The following is a 21,987-nucleotide window of genomic DNA, read 5'->3' on the forward strand; positions in this document are numbered from 1 at the left end:
GCGCGCAGGAAGCGGCGGCGCTGGCGGAAGGGGCCGCGCAGGAAGCGGGGCCGGGGCTGCCCCGCGGCCACAACCGGGGCGAGGGCGGCGAGCGGAGCCAGGGCAGGTGAGGGCAGCGAGCGCCAGGGGAGGGCAGCGAGCGCCAGGGGACGGGGGCGCGGCCGGCTCGGCCCCCGGGGCGGCGGGGCGGGCAGCCGGAGGCCGCCGCCGCCTCCCGGCGCCGCGGGCTCGGGCCGGCCCCGCTGTCACAGGCCCCGGGGCCCCCCCGGGAGTGACCGGCGGTGCCGGGGCTATGGGGGAGCCTGGTTTTCCTTGGCTCATCTCGGCACAAACCACCGCGTCCTGGCGTTTCCCCCGCTCCGGGAGCACCCCTCGCTACCGGCGCTGCCGGCCCGGCCCTGGCTGCTCTCGCCGCGTTTTTCCTCATTTCTCGCTGCTGCGGAGTCTCCCCGTGGTTCTTTAGGCTTTTTAAGGTCCGTGGGGTGTTTATTCATCAAAAACAGAGCATGTCGAGCTGTTGTTTCGTGCGACCTTCATTGTCGGGAATAAATTGAGGTGGGGGCCGCAAAATCCCGTTTGATTTATTGGATATATAAAGCTCTTCCTGCTGTGAAGATTTGTCTTTTATTTTTAAATGGGGTCAGCTCGATGATGTAGAATGAGGTGTTAAAGCTGTGCTCATTAGCTCAGAATAACCCCAGGAGGAGCTTTAATTGTGCAGAAACTGCAGACTCATGGAGACAAATCCTTCTTCTCCCCCTTCATGGCAGGGGCGGGTTGTGCTGGAGTCATTTGTGTCTTGCAGGGTTTTTCCTGCTTTGCCTGTTAATATTTTCATTTCTCTTGCCTTTTGCCCCAGTGCTTCTGCTGTTCTCTTTCCTGCTGGATTGTTCCCAGCACGTGGCTGTGCCAGCCTGGAAGGTTTTAGGTTGTGTTGCAATCCTCTGTTCAAACTGAGTTATCCCAGGTGATTGGGGATTGATGTTTTCCTCGGAATTCAGTCTATAAATAGTTAATTTTGGGCTTTATGAGGTCGGTCACCCCAAACTGACCCCTTCCAGCCTGCCCCAAAAAAGAGCAACAAATGCAGGGTCTTCACTCCTGGCTGGAGAATTCCCCCAGTCCAAAGGAGCAGAGATCCAGTCAAACAACAAATCCAGGTGGGGAAAATGCCCCCAAAATGTGTGGCACCACCTGTTTTGCAGTAATTAGATCACAGTGGAGCTGTCAGTGTTTCAAATTTTGGCTGCAACAAGGCCTTGCTGAAAGCTTTTCCAAAATCTGCCCTTTTTTTTCCAGTTGTTTATCCTCAATCCACTGAATTTTGGCATCCAACCTGTTTAACAGGTTCACTGAGCTGGTGATGCTTTGCCCTCCTCATTCTTGCTCTTGTGTTAGAATAAAATAAATCTTTGCCAGGTACAGTTGGGAAAGGATCTCTCAGCATCCTTAGAAGGTGATTTTCTGTCAGCAGTGAGTTCATCTTTGTTTAGTTCCTGATTTGTTGCTTCCATGGTAATTGTGGGTGTTTTTACATGAAGCATTGGAGCCCCAGAGCCTGGGAGTGCTGCAGAGGGGAGGACACAGCTCAGGGAGGAGCAGAGAGAGGATCCTGCACGCTGCTTCCAGTGACTCCCAGTTTTCCTGTGCCTTTGATCTGTAACTCAGCACCCTGAATATTTTACTTGCTGTTCTCCCCTCCAAGAGGAGCTGGTTTGAGGGCTTTTAACGGGGCATTTTTTGGAGAGTGATCAGCTGGAGCCCATTTATTCCAAAAAGAAAAAGAAATCATTTTTCTGCTGGACAGACTTTGCACTTTTATTTTGCACTGGAACATTGTAGTTAGTGCTAAGCTGGTGATCCCTGCACAGCTTCCCTGTGACTGCCTTGATCTCAGGGTGGGATCTTGGGAGGTTTTTTATTCATGAAAAGAGCTGACCCCTGGTTACACCTGTGGTGACGTTTCTTCATCACTCCCTCAGCTGAGAGGGTTTGTCTGAGAATCCTCAGGTTTTGGGTGAGCCCTTGTGTCTAATGGAAGCACAGCTGGGTTTTGCACTGCTGTTCCCTCTGTGCTGTGTCCCTCTGTGTTTCAGGTGCCTGAATTTCATGACTCTGTGCCCGTTTCCTCCCAGCAGAGCTCGCAGCAGAGATGGGGCCCCGGCGGAAAACTGTGAAAGCAGTGAGCAGGGAAGGGGCAGAGTCTACCAAAGCTGAGGAGCCAAAAGATTACATGAACCAACTCTCTCATGAAGTGCTTTGCCACATCTTTAGGTGAGCAGCCTGGCAGAAATCAGTTCAGTGCTTCTTGTTTTAGAGTTCTTTATTTTTTCATCTGTTTCTGACACAGCAAACAGTGGGTGTACCATGAGTGGAGTGGTGGATAAAAAGGGATGACAAATGTTTTTTTCAGTCTCCAAAATTCATTTGTAAACTGAAAATTAATTTATGTGAGCGTCATGAATATTAGAATGAAGAAGAAATAAATAAGTGATTTAATTCTGTTATAAATACTGATTTTAGAGCAGAAATACACTTTGGTTGGGCACAGTTGAGATGATTTTTTGGGAATTGTTGCATCTGCAGAAGGGATCTGGGGTGAGGATGTGACCTCCCCTGCAGCAAAGCCCTTCTTCCAGATGTTCACTCAGCCCTGTTATCCAAAACATAGTGCCTCACCCACAAGTTCTTGGAAAACAGCAGCTCTCCAAAACATTTGGGAATTGAGCTTGCAGTACGTGCTAGAAAAAGAAAGTAACTTAATCAAACCTGTTGATGGAAATGGCTGGGTCAGCAGGGTTTGGGTTGGTTTGCATTAATTTAAGGAAGGAATTGTTCCCTGTGAGGGTGGACAGGCCCTGGCCCAGGGTGCCCAGAGCAGCTGTGGCTGCCCCTGGATCCCTGGCAGTGCCCAAGGCCAGGCTGGAGCCTCGTGGGACAGTGAAAGGTGTTTCTGCCCATCACAGGAGTGGCACTGGATGGGCTTTAAGGTCCCTGCCAAGCCAAACGTTCTGTGTTTTTATGATATACCAGAGAACCAAATCATCTGGGCATTTAATGCTCTCTTTGTGTGACTGTTCCACACTCAGTGTCAGGAATGCTGAGTCACTGCTTAGCAGAACTGTGGATTGAACTCCAGGCAATGCTGTGTGAGAAATGCCCCAGTGCTGCAGGCAGGCTGTGTTTGGGCCAGCTGGAGGCTGCAGCAGGGCTGTTTGTGCTGTCCCCAGGTACCTGTCCCCAGGTACAGGCTGTGTTTGGGCCAGCTGGAGGCTGCAGCAGGGCTGTTTGTGCTGTCCCCAGGTACCTGTCCCCAGGTACAGGCCATGCTGTGGGCCAGCTGGAGGCTGCAGCAGGGTGTTTGTGCTGTCCCCAGGTACCTGTCCCCAGGTACAGGCCATGCTGGAGGCTGCAGCAGGCTGTTTGTGCTGTCCCCAGGTACCTGCCCTTGCAGGACATCATGTGCATGGAGTGCCTGTCCCGGAAGCTGAAGGAGGCGGTGACGCTGTACCTGCGCGTGGTCAAGGTGGTGGATCTGTGTGCGGGGCGTTGGTGGGAGTACATGCCCACAGGTGAGCTGCTCCCTGCCTCTCCCCTCTGCTCACTAACCCTGCACTTGACTGGATCTCCCCTTCCTTTGCCTGGCTGCCCTGGGGAGTGGCTTTGCCAAGTCTCTGTCTGCGTGTAAATACAAATTTGGCATTGCTGTATTAGGTCATAGGTTGGACTTGATGATCTCAAAGGTCTTTTCCAAGGCAGTTCATTCTGTGATTCTGTGACTGGGAGTGCTCTGTAGGCACCTGTCAATACAATCTGTGTTTGTCTGATTGCTGGAAGGGAGTTTATCCAGGGGTTATGCCATGAAGAGGCTGTTTGCATGCAGGCAGCAAAAAATACAATGGAGTGAGAGAGCAACTCATCTGCCAGCACTTAACAATGTAAGGATAAGTTTTGATGTCACACCTCGAGTCACCTGCAGATCAATAGATAAATTTGTCAGTCTGGGTGAACCCTGTGAGTACCAGGATTTCTGTTGGGTTTAAATTGCACTGCTGAGATTTGGTGGGGACACAGCTAAAATGAGGGAATTCTGAAAATGAGAGGATTTGCAAATTGAGATTGACTATGGCTGGTATTAAGCAGGTGTTTAGAGACCTAACCTAAAATTGGTGTAAATACAAGTAACTTAGCCAGTTAAAATCCTTTTTATATGCTGTCTTTCACTAGAATGAAATAAACCTTTGCTTTAAGAAACCATCCTGTTTCTGTGAGAAATGTGAGCTGTGGTGAATAGTGAACTGAAATAAGGGATCCAGCTGGGATTTTTTTGACCCATGGAGTTGATAAATGGAATTCCAGGAAAAATAGACCAACAAAGCTTCATGTGAGGAGGGAGAGAGCACAGTGAACCCTGCAGCCATGCAGCTCCTCTGAAGGAAACCTGTAGCAAACCTGCAAAATTCAAGGCAGAGGAGTATTTAGGTCATGGTTTCTAGAATGTGGAAGTAAAAGAAAAGCTATTGCTTCACCAAGTGCATCTTTTCAACACCACAGAACTTGTACTGCCACATAAAGAGAGAAGTGTGTTTGGCTTTCCCTTCAGAGCCGAGTGTCTGCTGCCACACCAATACCAAATGTGTTGTTGTTGTCTTAGGTTTCACTGATTCCAGCTTCCTAACGCTGCTGAGGAAGATGCCAGACATTGAACAACTTTATGGTCTTCATCCCAGGTATCTGGAAAGGCGCCGAGTCCGTGGCCACGAAGCTTTCAGCATTCCTGGAGTTTTAGAGGCTTTGCAGGCCTGTCCAAATTTGCTGGTGAGTGGCTGGACTTGGGAGAGAACCTCCTTCAACACTGTTAAAACTTGTGACAGGGACTTGGTGCTTCCAGGGCTTTGGTTTAGGCCTGGCTGCACGGGGAGGAGTTAATTGTGACCCTGTTTGCTGATCACAACTATTTTTAGTTGCACCACTGGGAATCCCAGGTGCTCTTAAGCCCAGCAAGGAATTGAAGCTCTGATCCCTCTGCTTTGAAACAGACAAGTCTTGCTAGAAATGAAAAGTGAAATAACGCTGCATTCTGTAGTTTACATGGTTAAGAGGATGTTGTTGTTGAACTGGTGTTAGAGCATTTGCTTTGCTTCCTTTTATCCAGGGTGTTGAGACCTCTCATTTAGAGCTGGTGGAAGCTATTTGGACATACATGCCCCAAGTCCACATTTTAGGGAAGTTTCGTAATCGTAATGGTGCTTTTCCAATTCCTCCTGAGAACAAGCTGAAAATTCCTATAGGAGCTAAAATTCAGACTTTGCACTTAGTAGGTGAGTGTGGTCGTGGTGAAGTAGTTGGCTTCAACACAGGTGGATTTAAAAGCTTTGAAACTCTGCAGATTTGTAATTCTTTGGAGGAGAGGGAGTTTGGGCTGTGGCATCTTGGAGATCTTAGTTGGATATTTGATAGCAGGTGCAGAGGGCAAGTTCTAAAGAATTTTTGACAAACCAAGGTGAAGAACTTGTGTTTCAAGTGTTCACAGCTTTTCTCACTTGCCACAAAGCACAGAAAAGCTTCCTTTTGAAAGCCAGGAATTTGTCATGCAGAGGATTAGTTTAAAGCTTGTTTAAAATGTTTGTTTGTTTTGTTTATGTATTATTAGGGGTGAATGTCCCTGAGATTCCTTGTATCCCAATGCTGAGGCACCTTTATTTGAAGTGGGTGAGACTCACCAAACCACAGCCTTTTAAAGATTTCCTTTGTATCAGCTTACGTGCTTTTGTCATGAGGAACTGTGCTGGTAAGAGGGATTCTTCCTGTCTGAAGGGGATGGTAGAGCATGGAGGAAATCTGGTTCTGTTAAAGTCTTGGAATTCCACATTCTCAGAGCAGCCCTTGTTTGATTTGTGGTGTTGGACAGAAATCTCTCCCTGTCCTGTCCCTTACTTAGTGCTGTGTGGTTCTGTTGACTTGCTGCTCTAGAGGGATTTGTGTGGATGTGTTTTAGTTCTTCCATGGGATAATGCAGGGAGAAGTGAACAATCTGCTCTGTCTTTCTGGCCTTGTTGTGTGCAGGACCCACAAACTCTCTGAAGTATGTTCCCCTGGTGACAGGCCTGGCTTCTGCCAGGAATCTGGAGCACTTGGAGCTGGTCCGTGTTCCATTTCTTGGAGGACTTATCCAGCACGTGGTAGAAGACAGCTGGAGATCTGGTGGGACACTCCTACTCCCTCATACCTAAATAGAAATAAATTAATTAATTAAAGCTTTAGCAAATTCTGGGGGCTTTTTGTCTGTAGCATGTTCTTTTTTGAGTGTTTGGAACTATGGTCATAGTGCTGAACATGCTCTGTATTGGGTATAATTTTGATATTCTAACTGCAGTTAACTCTTAATGAGCTACATTTGTTGATGAGCAGAACCAGGATTGGAGGAGTTAGGTGCAAATATTTGTTTTCTTGATTTGCTGAAAAAGGTTAAGACAACACTGGTGGAAATGTGTAGGGCTGAGGGCTGTGATGTGAGGCTGAAGTGTAAGAAGCTGTTCTTTATTTGCCAGGTGGTTTTAGGAATTTGCACACTATAGTTCTGGGAGCTTGCAAGAATGCACTTGAAGTGGATCTTGGCTACCTCATCATAACTGCTGCACGAAGGTACCTCCCTTCAGATCTCTCTTGGCTTCCCCTTTTTCAAAATAAATGTCTTAGAAGTGACATCCAAGAGCCAGAACAACCATCAGAGTTTAAGGAATACACATACAAACTTTGCATAACAAGACTGTTCTGTGATTAAAATAACTGCAAATACCCTCTGGGTCCTGCCAGATTCTCTGTTTTATTAGAGCAGGGCACCTTCTTGAGTGTTTTCTGTGTTCTGGCCTGAATTTTGATAGGAGCAATTCTGAATTCCCTGCAGGTTGCACGAAGTGCGGATCCAGCCTTCCTTGACCAAAGATGGTGTTTTTTCTGCTTTGAAGATGGCTGAACTGGAATTCCCACAGTTTGAAACTCTTCACCTAGGCTACGTTGATGAGTTTTTACTACAGTGTATGACACTTTTTATATCCATACATAACACCAGGATTACAGAAATTGCTGTGTTTTCCATCATGTTCTCAGTGATTAATGAGAATATTAATGTTGCATGTATTGAGGCTGCTGATCTCATACAGCCAAATCTGGTTTTCCTCACTCCCTGAAATTGGGAAAGCTGAGCTTTATTAAAGGAATGATCTGATCAGTAGGGAGTTAGAAAATCCTGCTATAAAAGACAAATTTACTGCTGTGTCTGCTCCTCTCTTTTGTAGGTAAAATGACGAGTACGGACTTGGTGAGGTACGGCTTGGCTGATGTGGTTGAAAACCCAGGAATAATTACAGATATTGGTATGAAAGCTGTAAATGAAGTTTTTTCTTTCATCAAGTATCTGGTCATTTACAACTGCCCACATCTACATAACCCAAATAATTGGATCACAGGTATTGCACACCTTTGAAATTTCAGAGCTATTATATGAATTTCTGTGCTAAACCAGAATTTCTCTGCTCTAGTACTGCTTGTTCTGTTGTTAGTAAGTACAGTAGATGATGCTTGCTTTGGGGCCATGGTGATGCTGGGAGCAGGATGGAGATGCAGAGGATGCTGCTCTCAGATCTGAAGAGGGGGTGATAAACAAGGAGTGAGGTGGGAATCCCTCAGGAAAGGCCTCTCTTGTGTTCCAGACCACTCAAGGTGGACGCGCCTGGTTGACCTGACCCTGGTGAGGTGCCATGCCATCAAGCTGGACTCTTTCAGTCAGTTCATCGAGTTACTGCCAAGCTTGGAGTTCATTTCTCTGGACCAGATGTTTAGAGAGCCTCCAAAGGTAAATTCCAGGGAATGGTTTGGCTTTTTCTCACTGTTTTTACTTGTTTCCATTTCATTGGCACACCAGTGTGCATTCTTCTCAAAGCTGTCATTAATTGAAGGGATTGGTAATAAATGACTTTGGTTTGCAGTTGCTTTTAGCATCATATGATGGGGAGAGTGGTGCTGCTTCTGCAAATGGGAGCAGTGGCAGGGAATGAATGTGTGACCAGAAAAAAAACTCTTTGATTCTCTCAAAAGTAAAACTCACTGATTCTCTCAAGGTCTCTGCTGATATTTCACTGTGCTGCTGCTTTTTGTATTGTTTTTTCATCTTAGGCCTCTCTTTACAATTCTAAGAGGTTTTTATGATTTTTTGCTGGGTGAAATGGGGGTAGTGTTTCCCTTTTGAAGTGCTTTCAGAGCTTAGGAATTTTATTTCTTCGTGTTGTCCCCCCCACAGTGTAACACAAATCCTTGGTAAGCTGCTGGCAGGCAATGGAAAGTGTAAAACCTGCTTCCTTTGGCCATTAATGGTACCTGGAGTGCTAGGAAGGCTCTGATCTGCTGTTTGTATTCATGTCATCGTCCCACAGCAAATTAATAGATTAACACAATTCATAGATTAAAATGAAGTGCTTTGAGGACTTTCCCTTTCATTAGGAGTTGAAGTTCTGGAGTTGCCAGCCTGAAGATGGATTCTGCACTCAGGAAATCTGAGGGACAGTTTCCCTGGCAGTGTTGTGTTGTCCCAGACATTCCAGCAGAGTGGTTTCCCTGGTGCCTTTAGGGGATGTTGAGATAACAGCTCCATCTTCTCAAATCTGAATTTCTGCCTTTGTTTCAGGGCTGTGCTCGTGTGGGCCTAAGTGCAGGCACAGGAATTGGGGTCTCCTCTGCCCTGGTGAGCAATCAGAACTCCAACAATGACAATGACAACAACAACAACCACCAGAACAACAACAACAACAACCCCAACATGCACCACAACAACCACCAGCACCCCAACGAGCAGAATGAGGAGAACGAGCTGCGCCAGGAGGGCCCCGCTGAGGAGCAGCAGATTGGGGCTGAGGGTAATCCTGGGGGCTTTGGGGGCAATTGCAGCTGAGGGGAATCCTGGGGGCTTTGGGGGCAATTGCAGCTGAGGGGAATCCTGGGGGCTTTGGGGGCAATTGCAGCTGAGGGGAATCCTGGGGAGCTTTTGGGGGGGATTTGTAGCTGAGGGGAATCCTGGGGAGCTTTTGGGGGGATTTGTAGCTGAGGGGAATCCTGGGGAGCTTTTGGGGGGGATTTGTAGCTGAGGGAAATCCTAGAGGGGCTTTGGGGGGGATTTTCAGCTGAGGGAAATCCTGGGGGAGCTTTTGGGAGGGATTTTATCTGCAGTCCCCCTCACACAGGCTCCTGGTGAAGATGGGAATCTGCACTGAAAGCTTGTTGCTCTTTCAGCTCCTGGTGTGGAGTTTTAATCTGAGCGAACTAAGCCCCAAAAGTTAGGCTGGGCTTTGGCTACAGAGATGTAGAACAAATCTGTGAGATAATTTGTGAAGCCCAGAGGCTCACCAAAGGAATCAAGGCAGTGTTTATTTGTTTCCTGTGGGTGTTTGAGGGCTCAGTTTGTTCTGTTTCCTGTTCCTGACCTCCTGTTGCCCTTTGCAGCCCTGAATGAGATGGAGGAGGTGGCACAGGAGGAAGGGGAGGCTGCTGGGCAGGGCCAGGACGAGCTGCCAGCTCCCAGCCAGGCTGTTGTTCCCATGGAGGTGGATGAGGAGCAAGCAGGTAACTGGGTTTGGGAAGAAATCACCTCTTGGTATCTCCCTGAGGGATTCATTTTCCACTCTAACTCTGGTTTTGGATGTTTGGCTTCAGCAGGGTTGTCTGATTTTGAATAATGATGTTAGCACAGCTTAGTTCTGTGAAGGATTTTATTCTCTGTTACAGCCCAGAGCTTTCTTTGCATGTGCAGGGAAATACCTTGACCATAAACCTGATTTTTGTGCTCAGTATAATAAAGGTCAGAAGGCCTCAATGAACTTGTCCTGTTGCTCTCTTGGTGTTCATGGCCTTAGTTTTTTCACTGCAGCACTTGGGTTGTTTTTGCCTTTTCTCAAGCCACACAACTTGTCCCAGTGTTAATTTAATTTAATTTAATTAGTGACACAAGGCAATCTTGATTCTTTTATTGCCACTTTTAGCTGGACAATATAATTTTCTACTGAATATCCCAGCAGCCTGAAGTAACACTCCATTGTGACACTCCTCCCCTTCCAAACCAGAATGCTTTAATGCTGACATGCAGTATTTTGCTCTTCTCCCGTTTAGATTTTAGTGAGGGGCCCGCAGATGGGTGACTAAATTGACTCCAATTAATTTCTTATCAGTTTTTCAAGCAGTGCTAAAAGATTTTCAGCCCTTTAATCCATTCTTGGTTAATTTTTACATGAAATGCTGATATTCTTCTTCTCAGGACCAAGTGGAATTCAACCTGCTGTAAAAGCAGCTCCTATTACCATCCATGATTCAGACAGTGAGGATGAGGAGGAAAACATGGGCACTTCCAGAGCCTGCATCTCCAACAGCATTGCACAGAGTTACTCAGATGGGGAAGACAAGAGTAGGGATCCAGTGGAAACCAGAGAACCTTCAGGTGTGCAACATTCCTTCTTAACTTTCAGTCTTTCCACGTGGTTCAGGTTCATTTCCAGCTTGGTTTGGAATGTAGAGTGAGGGTGGAAGGAGATGTTTGAGCTGCAGTCACAGGTACAGAAACACAGATAGTGGTGCTGCACTGATCAGAGACCTGCAGCTCCTCTTTGGGATTCCAAGTGGACAGAATTTATCAGGCCTGTGAGCCCACAGTGTGGATGTCAGTTCTGGTTTCAGGGGGGAAAGAATCTGTGTTTGGAGGGAATTTACATGAACTTTTGTATTGCCAATATTGGGGATCTGGGGCTTGGGGTGGTGTGATGGGCTGAGAGGATTAATGCAGACATTCAGGAGGACTCCTGCATGGAAAGGGTGCTCAGGCCTTGGCAGGGGCTGCCCAGGGAGGGTTGGGGTGCCCATCCCTGGAGGTGTCCAGGGAAAGGCTGGAGATGGCACTCAGTGCTCTGGGCTGGGGACAGGGTGGGGATGGGGCACAGCTGGGGCTGGATGGGCTGGGAGGGCTTTTCCAACCTCAGTGATCCTGGGGTTAAGTTCTGTTATGATTTGTGTGGGTTTTTATTCACCTGTGAGCTGAGCCTGCTGTTACTGCTGGCAGCACTGCCCAGACCCAGGAGGGGGAGCTTGGTGTCGCTGCTGAAATGTGAACTTCAGTCCTGTCTGCTCCTGTTTGATTCCTCATATTTGAGAAAACAAAAGCCTCTCTAGATTAAATATTAGGAAAAAATCCCCCCTGGGAGGGTGTGAGGCCCTGGCACAGGGTGCCCAGAGCAGCTGGGGCTGCCCCTGGATCCCTGGCAGTGCCCAAGGCCAGGCTGGACACTGGGGCTGGGAGCGCCTGGGACAGTGGAAGGTGTCCCTGCCATGGCAAGGGTGCCACTGGAGGGGCTTTAAGGTCCTTCCAGCCCAAACTATTCCATATTTGATTCTGCTATCAGTGTGTCTTTCATATTGCTGTGCCTGTGTGAGCAGTGAGCTGCTCTGGACAATCTGGTGGATTTGTGTGGCAAACTCTCCAGCACATCACTCCAAAAATAGCTGCAAGATGTTCCAAAGGTGCAGCAACAGCCACAAATACCAATAATTGCCATTCCTGGGGAGATTGTCATTGGCCTCTGGGCTGCCCTGTGTTTCAGTACCTTCACAGAGGAGCACTCAGGTTTGCTGGGGTTTCTCACTGCTCTCCTCCCTTCCCTCCCGCAGTGAGCGGCAAAGGCAAGACCCCCCTGCGGAAGAGATGCAGCACCAGCCACGGGGGCCAGGCCAAGCAGTTCCCCGTGGAGGAGAGCAGCTGTGAGAAGGGCTGCCAGGTGACCAGTGAGCAGATCAAAGCTGACATGAAAGCAGCCAGTGACATGCCCGAGAGGAGCAAGAGCAAGGATTCCTACGGCAGCTGCAGCAACGCCCCGGCGCCCACGGCAGCACCCAGCTCCTGCAGTGCTGCTTCCCCCAGCCCTGACTGTGCCCAGGCAGCCCAGAGCCACTCTGCTGGCAGCAGCCCAGCAGCTGGAGAGGAGTGCAGGCAGTGTGGCTGCTGTCCCTGCAGGAGGGATGGGTGCAGTGAGAGGGAGCCCGAGGAGAGCTCCGTGTGCTCCCGCTGCTGCTCCCGGGCACAGCAGCACAGGACGAGCGGGGGGTGGGATGGGGAGAGCCCCTCCACCAGCGGGGCCTGCAGGGACGGGCCAGACTTTGCACTTAGGACACTGCCAGACTGTGGGGCTGCAGGAGAGCCTGGGCATGACAGGACTAGTGGGAGTGCCTGTGGGGCTGGCAGCCAGGAGCAGAGCACGCAGCCCCCGGGCTGGCAGCTGGACTGCAAGGAGGAGTACCCACGGAGACCCCTGACCAGGGCCAGGAGCAGGCTGTCCCACGTGCCTCTGGTGTCAGAGCCAGGTAGGACTCACAGCCACAGGAAGGGCTGAGGGCATGCAGTGAGCAGCTGCGGCTCCCCAGGAGCTCTGAGGTGCAGTTTGTTAGTCAGGGGTTTAAACCCCAGTGGTTTGAAAGGTCAGAGCTTGATGGAACACAGGTGCCATCACCAGGATTCTCTGAAAGTGCCACTGACTTTTTCCTCTTTCTTTTTGTGCAGCTCTTTCTTTTTGTGCTTCATCCATTCTAACCAGTATCTGCTTTACTCCATTGAAAAGCAAATGCAATTTTTTGGTGCTCTGCCTGCCTGTGGAGGCTGTGATTCATTGAAACAGAAGTTGTCTCTTCATAAAACACTCCATGCAAAGGCAGCAGCTACACTTAGATCTGAACAAGAGGGAAGAGGTTACAATTGGTGCTTTATCAGCCAATAAAGTCATAATTACAATTGAGCCAGGCTTTTGGACCTGCATTGGGTTCTGCTTCCAAGTGTTTAAGGCAGGGTGATCAAACCTACTGAAGATTGTCCTTTTGTTAAACACCTTCATGCTTCACATTATTATTTTGTTCACCTGACATAAAATAAAACCCCTGAAGGGCTGGAATGAAGGGAGAAAACAACAGATCTGAGAGGGGAACTGGCTGTTTCTTTTGAATATTCTTGGTTTCCAAAATAATCATCTTAGTGTGGCACAACCTCATATATCCCGGATTCTTTGCTGGGAATGGCTGGCAGGTAAAATGAAACTGGAAGATGAAATGTGTGCTTACACATCTGTGAGTGCTGGAGGTAGGGATGATTGAGGGCAAATTCCTGCCTCTCTTAACATGGAATGATTCAAACACTTCTTATCCTGGTGTTTTTCCAGTTTATTTAATGCTCCGGTTTATTTAATGTTTTTGTGTTAACAAAACCTAAATCACCTCAGATGTTCTGCAGGTAGATGCAGCTCAGGTTTCAAGAAGAGATCTTGCTAATAAATTTAAAATGTCTGCTTTCTACCTTAGGACCAGTAATTAATTTGGGGATCTTTGTGCACATGCCATATGTTTTAATAAAGACAGCTTAGTTTTAGTAAAATAATTTCTCATTTTGCTGTGTTAATGACAGAAAATTAATTCTAGGGCATTTTTTTCCCTCTTTGTGTTGGAAGTAATGCTTGTGGTGATTTTTTTCAGAGACTCAGCTGTCAAATCAAGCAGGAATTTGAGGTCCCTGGTGGAGCTTGGGAACATTAAAGGATTTTTATACCTGGGCATCCTTTGCAGTATTAGGCAAAATTTAGTGACAGTTACAAAGAACAGATTTTCCAGAAGTTTGAGATAATTTCTGCTATTTAAACATTAAAGTTATTTTGGGTCTTGTATTTGTCAAGGATGTTCTGTTTCCTGCAGAGATTCAAGTGTAACCTAACCATGAATCTTTTCTTCCCCTGGCTCCACATCTTTCTGTGGTGTAGGTTCAGCATTCCTGGGTTTTCACCTATAAAGTTATTTATTTAATAATTCTGAGCACCAAGCTGACAGTGGGGTTTGAGCAAGCAGGGATTTGTTCTGAAGGCAGGCAGTGTTTGGATTTACCTGGGTGGGAAAAGTTGTCATGGGCTGTTCTCAGCTGTCCTGACATGGAGCAGAGCAAAGATTTTGCCGTGTTTTTGTTTCCAGAAGTAGCAAAGCCAAAGCCAAGGCAAACCACCAAGAGGAAAAGGACAGCTGACAAATCCACCAGCACCAGTGACCCTGTGATTGAGGATGATCACGTTCAGGTAAGGGCTTTTCCTTCACCCCTGCATCTTTAGCACCATAAACACCTGGTGGGAACTGAAGCTGTATTATATTAATTCATATCCTCCTGTATCTCATAAAATTCAATTTAGTTTTCTTTAATTTTTAACCTTTCATACTTTTTTTTTTCCTTTTCCCCAGGTACTGACTTTGAAATCCAAAAACCTTGTAGGAATCACATTGACCAACTGTGGAATAACAGATTTGGTGCTGAAAGACTGCCCCAAAATGATGTTCATCCATGGTATGTGGTTCATGGAAGGGCTGCCTCCTCCCGCTGGCATTATTGGAAATTCCAGAAAGAATTCAAGTCAGGCCACTGCTCATTTTGTATTCATCAGCTGCATTGCTGATGAATTAGAACTCCAAATATTGCTGCTTCCCACTCTGAATGGCTCTTATAGCAGCTTTAATAAAGATTAATATCTGAAAATCAACAGCTGAAATGATCTGACAATTAGGGAGATGAGATGTTTATTGAAGAGTGGTAATACAGTAATTAGGAGTTGATGAAATGAATTTGAGTACCTTGTTTTTCTCTCATTTCTTCATTCTCCCCTAGGTTTTTCAGCTGACAGGATGATACTTTTGCTCCTTGACATGATAAAAATCTGTTTGCAGTGCTGGCACTTAGGTTGCATTAGTTTCTCATGCCAGGGTGTGACTGCTCCTGGATTGGGTCATTTATTGTTTTCTGCACCATCCAAATGAAGACTTTTCCTTCTGACACCAGATCTGTCTACTTAGCAGAAAGAAAAGAATTATTTCTTTATTGCAGAATACTTAGAGCACACATTGATTTTGAAGGCAATTGTGATAACATGAGCGGTGTTGCTAGAAAGGAAACAATTTTATTTTCCATTGTGTGGCGTCCCAGTCCTCCGTGTTTGAGCTGATTTTGGAAGTTGTGGCAGCCCTCAGACCATTTCAGTGAAAGGAAACAGAGGGAGGAGAAGGTTATTAGATGAAATTTTACAAGGCATTTTAAAAGGCCAGTTCTGGCAGGGTCACAGCAGAAAAGTTTGATGATAATACGGAGAAAATGAAGAGCTGGGCTATATCTGATATACTCATATAATCTTTTGGAACTTCTATTGCTTGTTTGCTTTCTTTTGAACCTGCCAGCTGTGAAATGCTCTGACAGGAGGCTCCTGAGGTGCTTTATTTCCTTTTCCAGCCACCAGGTGCCGTGTGCTGAAGCACCTGAAGGTGGAAAATGCCCCCGTGGTGAATCGCTTTGACTACGCCCAGTGCAAGAAGCTGAACATGGATCAGGTGCTGGATCAGATCCTCAGGATGCCCCCAGAGAGGAACAGGATCATCTACCTTCGTCCCATGCAGCAGGTACAGGGCCAGCCTGGCCTCCCTGGGCTCCCCTGCAGCTGGGGCAGGGAATGGCACAACAACACAGCCCTGAAATTCGGTGTGTGAACCCAGCAGGGCTTTTATTGCAGAACCTACTCTGCTAGATTCAATATCAAAGCTCACTATCTCCAGTGAACTTTACTAAGTTCCAGTTTACAATACCCTCTAATTCACTGCATTAGAGGGTATGGTAAACTGCACTCCTAAAGGTGCAGAACTTCATATCCAGCATAAGCAGAGCAGGTGATTGGGGATCCCAGCATCATAAAGTCACCCTAGGACAGATGCATTGAGTTCTTTTCAAACTGAATAACTCAGACTGTGAGAGCCTGGGTGCTCCTGGCAGCTGTGAGTGAGCAGAGCATGGCACAGGGATCTGAAATCCTTGACCCATGTCCTGTTTCCTGAGCAACAGCAGAGTTTGGGATTCTGAAAGCTCCATCCCCTCCTGGTGCTGGACTTTTGCAGGACACTGGTGGGACTGGGAGCCCCCTCTCCTCCCCCAGGCTGTGTAGGAGCTGGAAGCAGGGACATTTAGGGAGTTGTTTAAATCATCTGGTGAGGATTTATGAGGGCTTCATTTAAGATCTGGAAGGCTGGGAATGTTTGATTTTATCCTTCTGTGGTGCTGCTCCTCTCCTGCTTTCCTGTCTTGGTTTGCCAACAGGGGAAGGTTGATTGCACATAAAATCCATAAAATCAGCTTTGCTTTGAAACCACATCTCTTAAAGGACAGTGGTAAAAATATTAGATGGGAATAAAACCCCAAATCACTGATCCCCTCCTTGTAACAAAAATTAGTACAAGTAGAAAAAAGTAGTTTTAGACCATTTTCTAATTTTATGGAGTTTATTTCCACATTGGAGTTGGGAAAGACTCCCAGAAATTAGACATTTCCCATCCAATTCCAGTGCTTAAGAAGATAAGCACTTTGGCAAAGCTGCCCTGAGGAGGTTTCACTGCCCTCAGCCCTGTATTTATTTGTGCTGTTAGAATTCTCTCCCATTGCTACATTTCCCAGGGATTTGGTCAATGCCTGTTTGCTCCTGACTCTGCAGCCCCATGGCAGTGTTTGTGGTGCTCACCAGTCTTTGTCCCCAGGTGGACACGCTGACTCTGGAGCAGAAAATCTTCAGTGGCCCCTACCCCTACCACATCTGCATCATCCACGAGTTCAGCAACCCCCCCAACGTCCGCAACAAGGTGCGGGTGAGGAGCTGGATGGACACCATAGCCAACATCAACCAGTGAGTACTGCCCACATCCAGAGCCCTGAGACACCATAGCCAACATCAACCAGTGAGTACTGCCCACATCCAGAGCCCTGAGACACCATAGCCAACATCAACCAGTGAGTACTGCCCACATCCAGAGAGTACTGCCCACATCCAGAGCCCTGAGACACCATAGCCAACATCAACCAGTGAGTACTGCCCACATCCAGAGCCCTGAGACACCATAGCCAACATCAACCAGTGAGTACTGCCCACATCCAGAGAGTACTGCCCACATCCAGAGCCCTGAGACACCATAGCCAACATCAACCAGTGAGTACTGCCCACATCCAGAGCCCTGAGACACCATAGCCAACATCAACCAGTGAGTACTGCCCACATCCAGAGAGTACTGCCCACATCCAGAGCCCTGAGACACCATAGCCAACATCAACCAGTGAGTACTGCCCACATCCAGAGAGTACTGCCCACATCCAGAGAGCCCTGAGACACCATAGCCAACATCAACCAGTGAGTACTGCCCACATCCAGAGAGTACTGCCCACATCCAGAGAGCCCTGAGACACCATAGCCAACATCCACCAGAGAGTACTGCCCACATCCAGAGAGTACTGCCCACATCCAGTGAGTACTGCCACATCCAGTGAGTACTGCCACATCCAGAGAGTACTGCCCACATCCAGTGAGTACTGCCACATCCAGTGAGTACTGCCCACATCCAGAGAGTACTGCCCACATCCAGAGAGTACTGCCCACATCCAGAGAGTACTGCCCACATCCAGAGAGTACTGCCCACATCCAGAGAGTACTGCCCACATCCAGAGAGTACTGCCCACATCCAGAGAGCCCTGAGACACCATAGCCAACATCAACCAGTGAGTACTGCCCACATCCAGTGAGTACTGCCCACAACCAGAGAGCCCTGACCCTCCCCAGGGAGCATTTGCCCCCCAGGGACTCTGCCATGGTGTCCTGGAGCAGCTGCAGCTCCAGACTTGCTCTATTCTTCCACCCAAATTAAAAAAAAAAAAAAAAAAACCCACACAAAACAACCTTTGGTTACTACTGAAGGTTGAATTCTGGGTGGTGCAATGTAAATCCAGTGTCAAGATGTATTTAGTATAAAGCAGATTGTGAACCCATATGGAAAATCCTATAAATTCTCCAGCAATGACCTCACATTCATCCAGCAATAATTCAGTTGTACATTGAAGTTGTTGGAATAGTTAGGAGATGTCTTCAAAGCTGAAGACAAGTCATTTTTAAAAGAGTGGTTTGCTTCAGGGAATAGTGTTGGTTTCTGTGGAAGGTGATGTTCAGTCAGTATCAGCTCCTGGAAGTTCCCAGCAGCAGGGAATTGTGTCAGTGGATCTCATCCAGCAGTTCTGCACCGTCCCTGTTGGCTGTGGTTGCTCTCCAGAGTGAAGGGATGGAGGCTGAGCTGGCTCTTGGGGCAGTTTTTCCATGGATTCAGGCTCATTGAAGGGAAAGTTGTGTGTTAGGATTTCTCCTTTGCTTGTTGTCCCTGCCACCTCCCCATTTCCTGGCTGTGACCTCTCCCTCCCTCCCTCTCCCCAGAGAGCTGATTAAATACGAGTTCTTCCCTGAGGCCACCAGGACTGAGGAGGACCTGAAGAAATACCCCAAGTACCCCTGGGGCAGGGACATCTACACCCTGGAAGGTGAGAGAGTTGTGGGGAGCTGAGGGCTCCTGCTCAGCCCCTTGCTGAGAGAGGAGCTTTGCATCATCCCCAGAGATGTGGAGAATATTCCTTGTGAGGAAGTGGGGAAACAGCTCAGTGGGGGAATAAGTGAGGAGCTGCTCTGTGCTGACCAGAGTTTGGGGGTGCTGGTGCTGCAGGGGTGCTGTTTTCTCCTCTTGGCTCCTGACCTGTCCCCCTGCAGGCATTGTGGATGGTGCTCCTTACTCCATGATCACTGACTTCCCCTGGCTGAGGTCCCTGAGGACAGCAGAGCCCAACAGCTACGCCAGATACGACTTTGAGGACGATGAGAGGAGTGAGTAACCTGCTCTGGTTCTTCACAGATTTGCTTCTTTGGCAGTGCCTCCCTTTCCTTCTCAGTTTCCTGCTCCTTAGGCTGGTTTTGGTAGATCTGGTGTTAAGGTGGGCTGGAGAGAAGTGAGAAAACTCACAGAAATTTGATGTAAAAGTTAAAAACTGGACTTGGGAACTCTGGCACAGAGATGATGTGGGTTAGAATTTATTGCAGATGTGGCTCTTTCTATTGAGGAGCTTGTCTGCTCAGATATGATGGTAGGCAGGGCCTGGGGCTCAGTTAAAAACCTTGCTTGCTAGCAGAGAAAAATAATGTTCTTCCATTACTTAATTAGGGACATCCTGGTTAAAAATACCTCTACCTTCATTAGAGGTATTTTTAATTGATCCTGGTTTGGATATTCTTACCCAGCTCCAGTTTAGGAATCTCAAGAGGATGAGGAAGAGATTTTATAATTTTTTTTTTTTGGCTATACTTTTCTCTGGTTTTATTTTTTAATTTCTTTTTAAAATTTTATTTTGGACTGATGTAATTTAATTTTATTTTAGCTTGGCTTGATGCCTGTAGTTCAATATGAGGTCTGAATTACCAAAGAATTGATGATAAGTATTTAAGAGTCAGGATGTTAAAGAGTCATGGTGTTAAAGCCATGAAAACTCAGGAGAGCGCTGCTGCTTTATTTGCAATTTATAACAATTGCTGTTATTTATAAAACATTTAAGTAATGGATAGCCTGGAATTATGTCAGAGAGGACTCAGGGAGAGGCTTTCTGGTGCTCTGGGGTTCATTTCACTCCCAGCCATTTGGACTTGGGGGCTGGAGCTGTGGGGAGCCCTGAGGAAGGCAGGAGAGAGCATCCCTTAAACGCGGCCGCTCGAGGGAGCTTTTCCTCTTGGAGCCCGAATGCAGACCCAGCCTGGCTGGGGCAGGAACACTTCTGGGAGAAACATCTCCTTTTCCTTGCTGTCTCTGGCCAGCCACCATCTACGCCCCGAGGAGGAAGGGGCAGCTCTCAGCTGACATCTGCATGGAGACCATCGGCGAGGAGATCTCGGAGCTGCGCCAGGTCCGGAGGGGCGTGTTCCAGAGGGTCGTGGCCATCTTCATCCACTACTGCGACGTCAACGGGGAGCCCGTGGAGGATGACTACATCTGAGGGGTGCCCCCGGCCTGCCCTCCCTCCCCCTGGCACTGCTGGCCAAGAAAAAGCAGGATTTTTTTCTTTCCAAATGCAAAGCATTTGCCACCGAGACGCCCTCGGCTCTCCCCGTGGCCAGGAGGATGTAGTTAAATGTAAAATGGAAAGTACAAATTGTATACTAAGAGTTGTACATAGAGGAAACAAAAAAAAACAAAAACAAAACTTCCTAATACTGAGACTTTATTTCATATGTTTATACAATTTAATTTAAGTTCCAATTTAATGAAGGCCAATAATTAGGAAAGGGGAAGAAGATTTGAACTTTTCAACCCATACAATTCATAGCAGTATTTTTTTTCCTTATAAACAACAATTCCATTTGCTGTGTTCAAAAGAGTCATCAGAGTCTCTTTTAATCTGTGCCTTTTTCTTGAGCATTTAAGAGTCCAGTCTGAGTAAACCTGTTGAGCACAATCTTGGTGTCTTGTGTGCATTTTTGGAAGGGTCAGAATATTCTCCAGCTGTTGTAAAGAAGGCCAGAAGCAGGAAAAAAAAAAAAGTAGAGAATTTGGTGATCTGTGGTAGTTTCTAGAGATATTCAACCCATTTTTTGGGGGAAAGGAAGCCCCCATGTTTAGCACCTTGGAAACAGAATGTTCTCAAGCATTTTGTACTGTTAGTTTTCATTTTCTTGGTGTATTTGACTCTGTACTATGGAAATCAAGTTGCTGATGGTTGGTTCCACCCTCCTGAGCGTAACTGTGCCCATTGTGGCTGGCTGGAAGCTGAGCTCTCCCTCCAGGCAGGCAGAGCAGGGGATGTGGAGCTGCCTGGTGGCTGTGGCAGCAGGGGCTCTGCGACACAGCCAGGGAGCTCTGGGTTCTGCTCCCTCCTGAATGCTCATTTTCCAGCTGGTCAGTAAAAACTGCTGCTATTTGCCCCAAAATGTGTGTGTGTTGTGTATTGAAAGGTGCTCCCAGTGCCCACAGGTGTTTGGTGGGGATTTGCTGCCAGTGGGGTGTGAAATGCACATTTTGGGCTGGCGCTCCCAGGGCTGGCAGACCTTGCAGAGGCCAATTCCCAGCTCTGGCCTGGTCTCTCATCCATGCTTGTTTAAAACTGCTGTTACCAGCCTAGAAAATGAGGTACACTTCCTGAGGTAAAAGCTGTACAGTTTAGACCATTTTATCCAATTTTGCTCATCATCCTGATGGTGATTTCCTGAATTTGGGGTAAATGTGGCTAATGGGGATTTCTGTAATGTTTAGCTCTGTAAAACTGGGGTGAAGCTGCTCCACACAGCCAAGGCAGTGTTGGTTTTCTCAGGCTCTCTGTGGGAATTCTTGGGATAATGTGGAACTAGAAATATGTGGGATAAGAGGGAGAGAATGGTGCCTAATGGGGGCATTTCCTCAGCCCTGCTCTGTGCTGACTGGAGGTGGAGCACTAAACACCAGAGAATGTGAATGTTACTAAATTTGCTTTAATGCAGGATCACAGTCAATGGTTTATTATAACCCATGTTTAATTAACCATAGATAATGTATTCAATGATATTCAGCCAAAACAATTGTGACCCTTTCTAGAAGTGTTTCAAGTCCTCTGAGTCATTGATTCTGTCAGATTTACCATTTTAGTCCAGAAAATGTTACTGAGTTTCTGGAGTACTGCACCAGTCTCCAGCTGGTATCTCCTCACTGCAGCCTTTTGCAGAAGTATTTACACAAATAAAGTGTTTGTTTATATTCAGTATCTCTGGAAGCAATTGAACCTTGCAGTGATTTTGCCCTCTGAAATGTGACACCCATTTTATACCAGTGCCTGAATCCCCTGGGTCCATCCCCTGAGGGCTGCGGGGAGGGAGGAGCTGGGATCTTCTGGGGATTTGATCTTTTGGCTCTGAGGTTCTTCCTCTCTCTATTTTGTGCTGGTTTGGGCACTTTTATTCAATCACCACGACAGGGGAGGCTTTTCCTGGCTCTGCCCAGCTCAGGTGTTTCTGTTCCAGGCTTCTCCTCCCTCCTGTGCCTGGTGTGTGGCAGGAGGAGCAGCTGCTGTCCGTGCAGGTGAGG

At 47.4% G+C, this 21,987-nt stretch overlaps 1 protein-coding gene across 2 annotated transcripts; it reads left to right on the forward strand.

The window, feature by feature from the left end:
• The first annotated feature begins 17 nt into the window (after positions 1-17).
• FBXO38 (F-box protein 38) lies at positions 18-21,667 on the forward strand. 2 transcript variants are annotated; one of them, XM_066559923.1, is made up of 22 exons: positions 18-106; positions 2,139-2,274; positions 3,439-3,572; positions 4,655-4,818; positions 5,156-5,321; positions 5,654-5,791; positions 6,067-6,204; positions 6,552-6,645; positions 6,908-7,038; positions 7,299-7,469; positions 7,713-7,855; positions 8,684-8,912; positions 9,496-9,615; positions 10,304-10,483; positions 11,704-12,393; positions 14,035-14,135; positions 14,296-14,398; positions 15,332-15,498; positions 16,621-16,766; positions 18,333-18,436; positions 18,660-18,773; positions 19,752-21,667. In XM_066559923.1, the coding sequence occupies exons 2-22, from the start codon at positions 2,153-2,155 to the stop codon at positions 19,928-19,930; spliced, it is 3,534 nt and encodes a 1,177-aa protein (XP_066416020.1). In that variant the 5' UTR covers positions 18-106; positions 2,139-2,152; the 3' UTR covers positions 19,931-21,667. The 2 variants fall into 2 exon arrangements, with proteins under 2 accessions (XP_066416020.1, XP_066416021.1); XM_066559924.1 differs by having other exon boundaries at positions 93-106; positions 2,136-2,274.
• The last annotated feature ends 320 nt before the right edge of the window (positions 21,668-21,987 follow it).

Source organism: Molothrus aeneus, chromosome 15 (assembly GCF_037042795.1).
Source record: "Molothrus aeneus isolate 106 chromosome 15, BPBGC_Maene_1.0, whole genome shotgun sequence".
In the NCBI taxonomy this organism is placed as follows: domain Eukaryota; kingdom Metazoa; phylum Chordata; class Aves; order Passeriformes; family Icteridae; genus Molothrus; species Molothrus aeneus.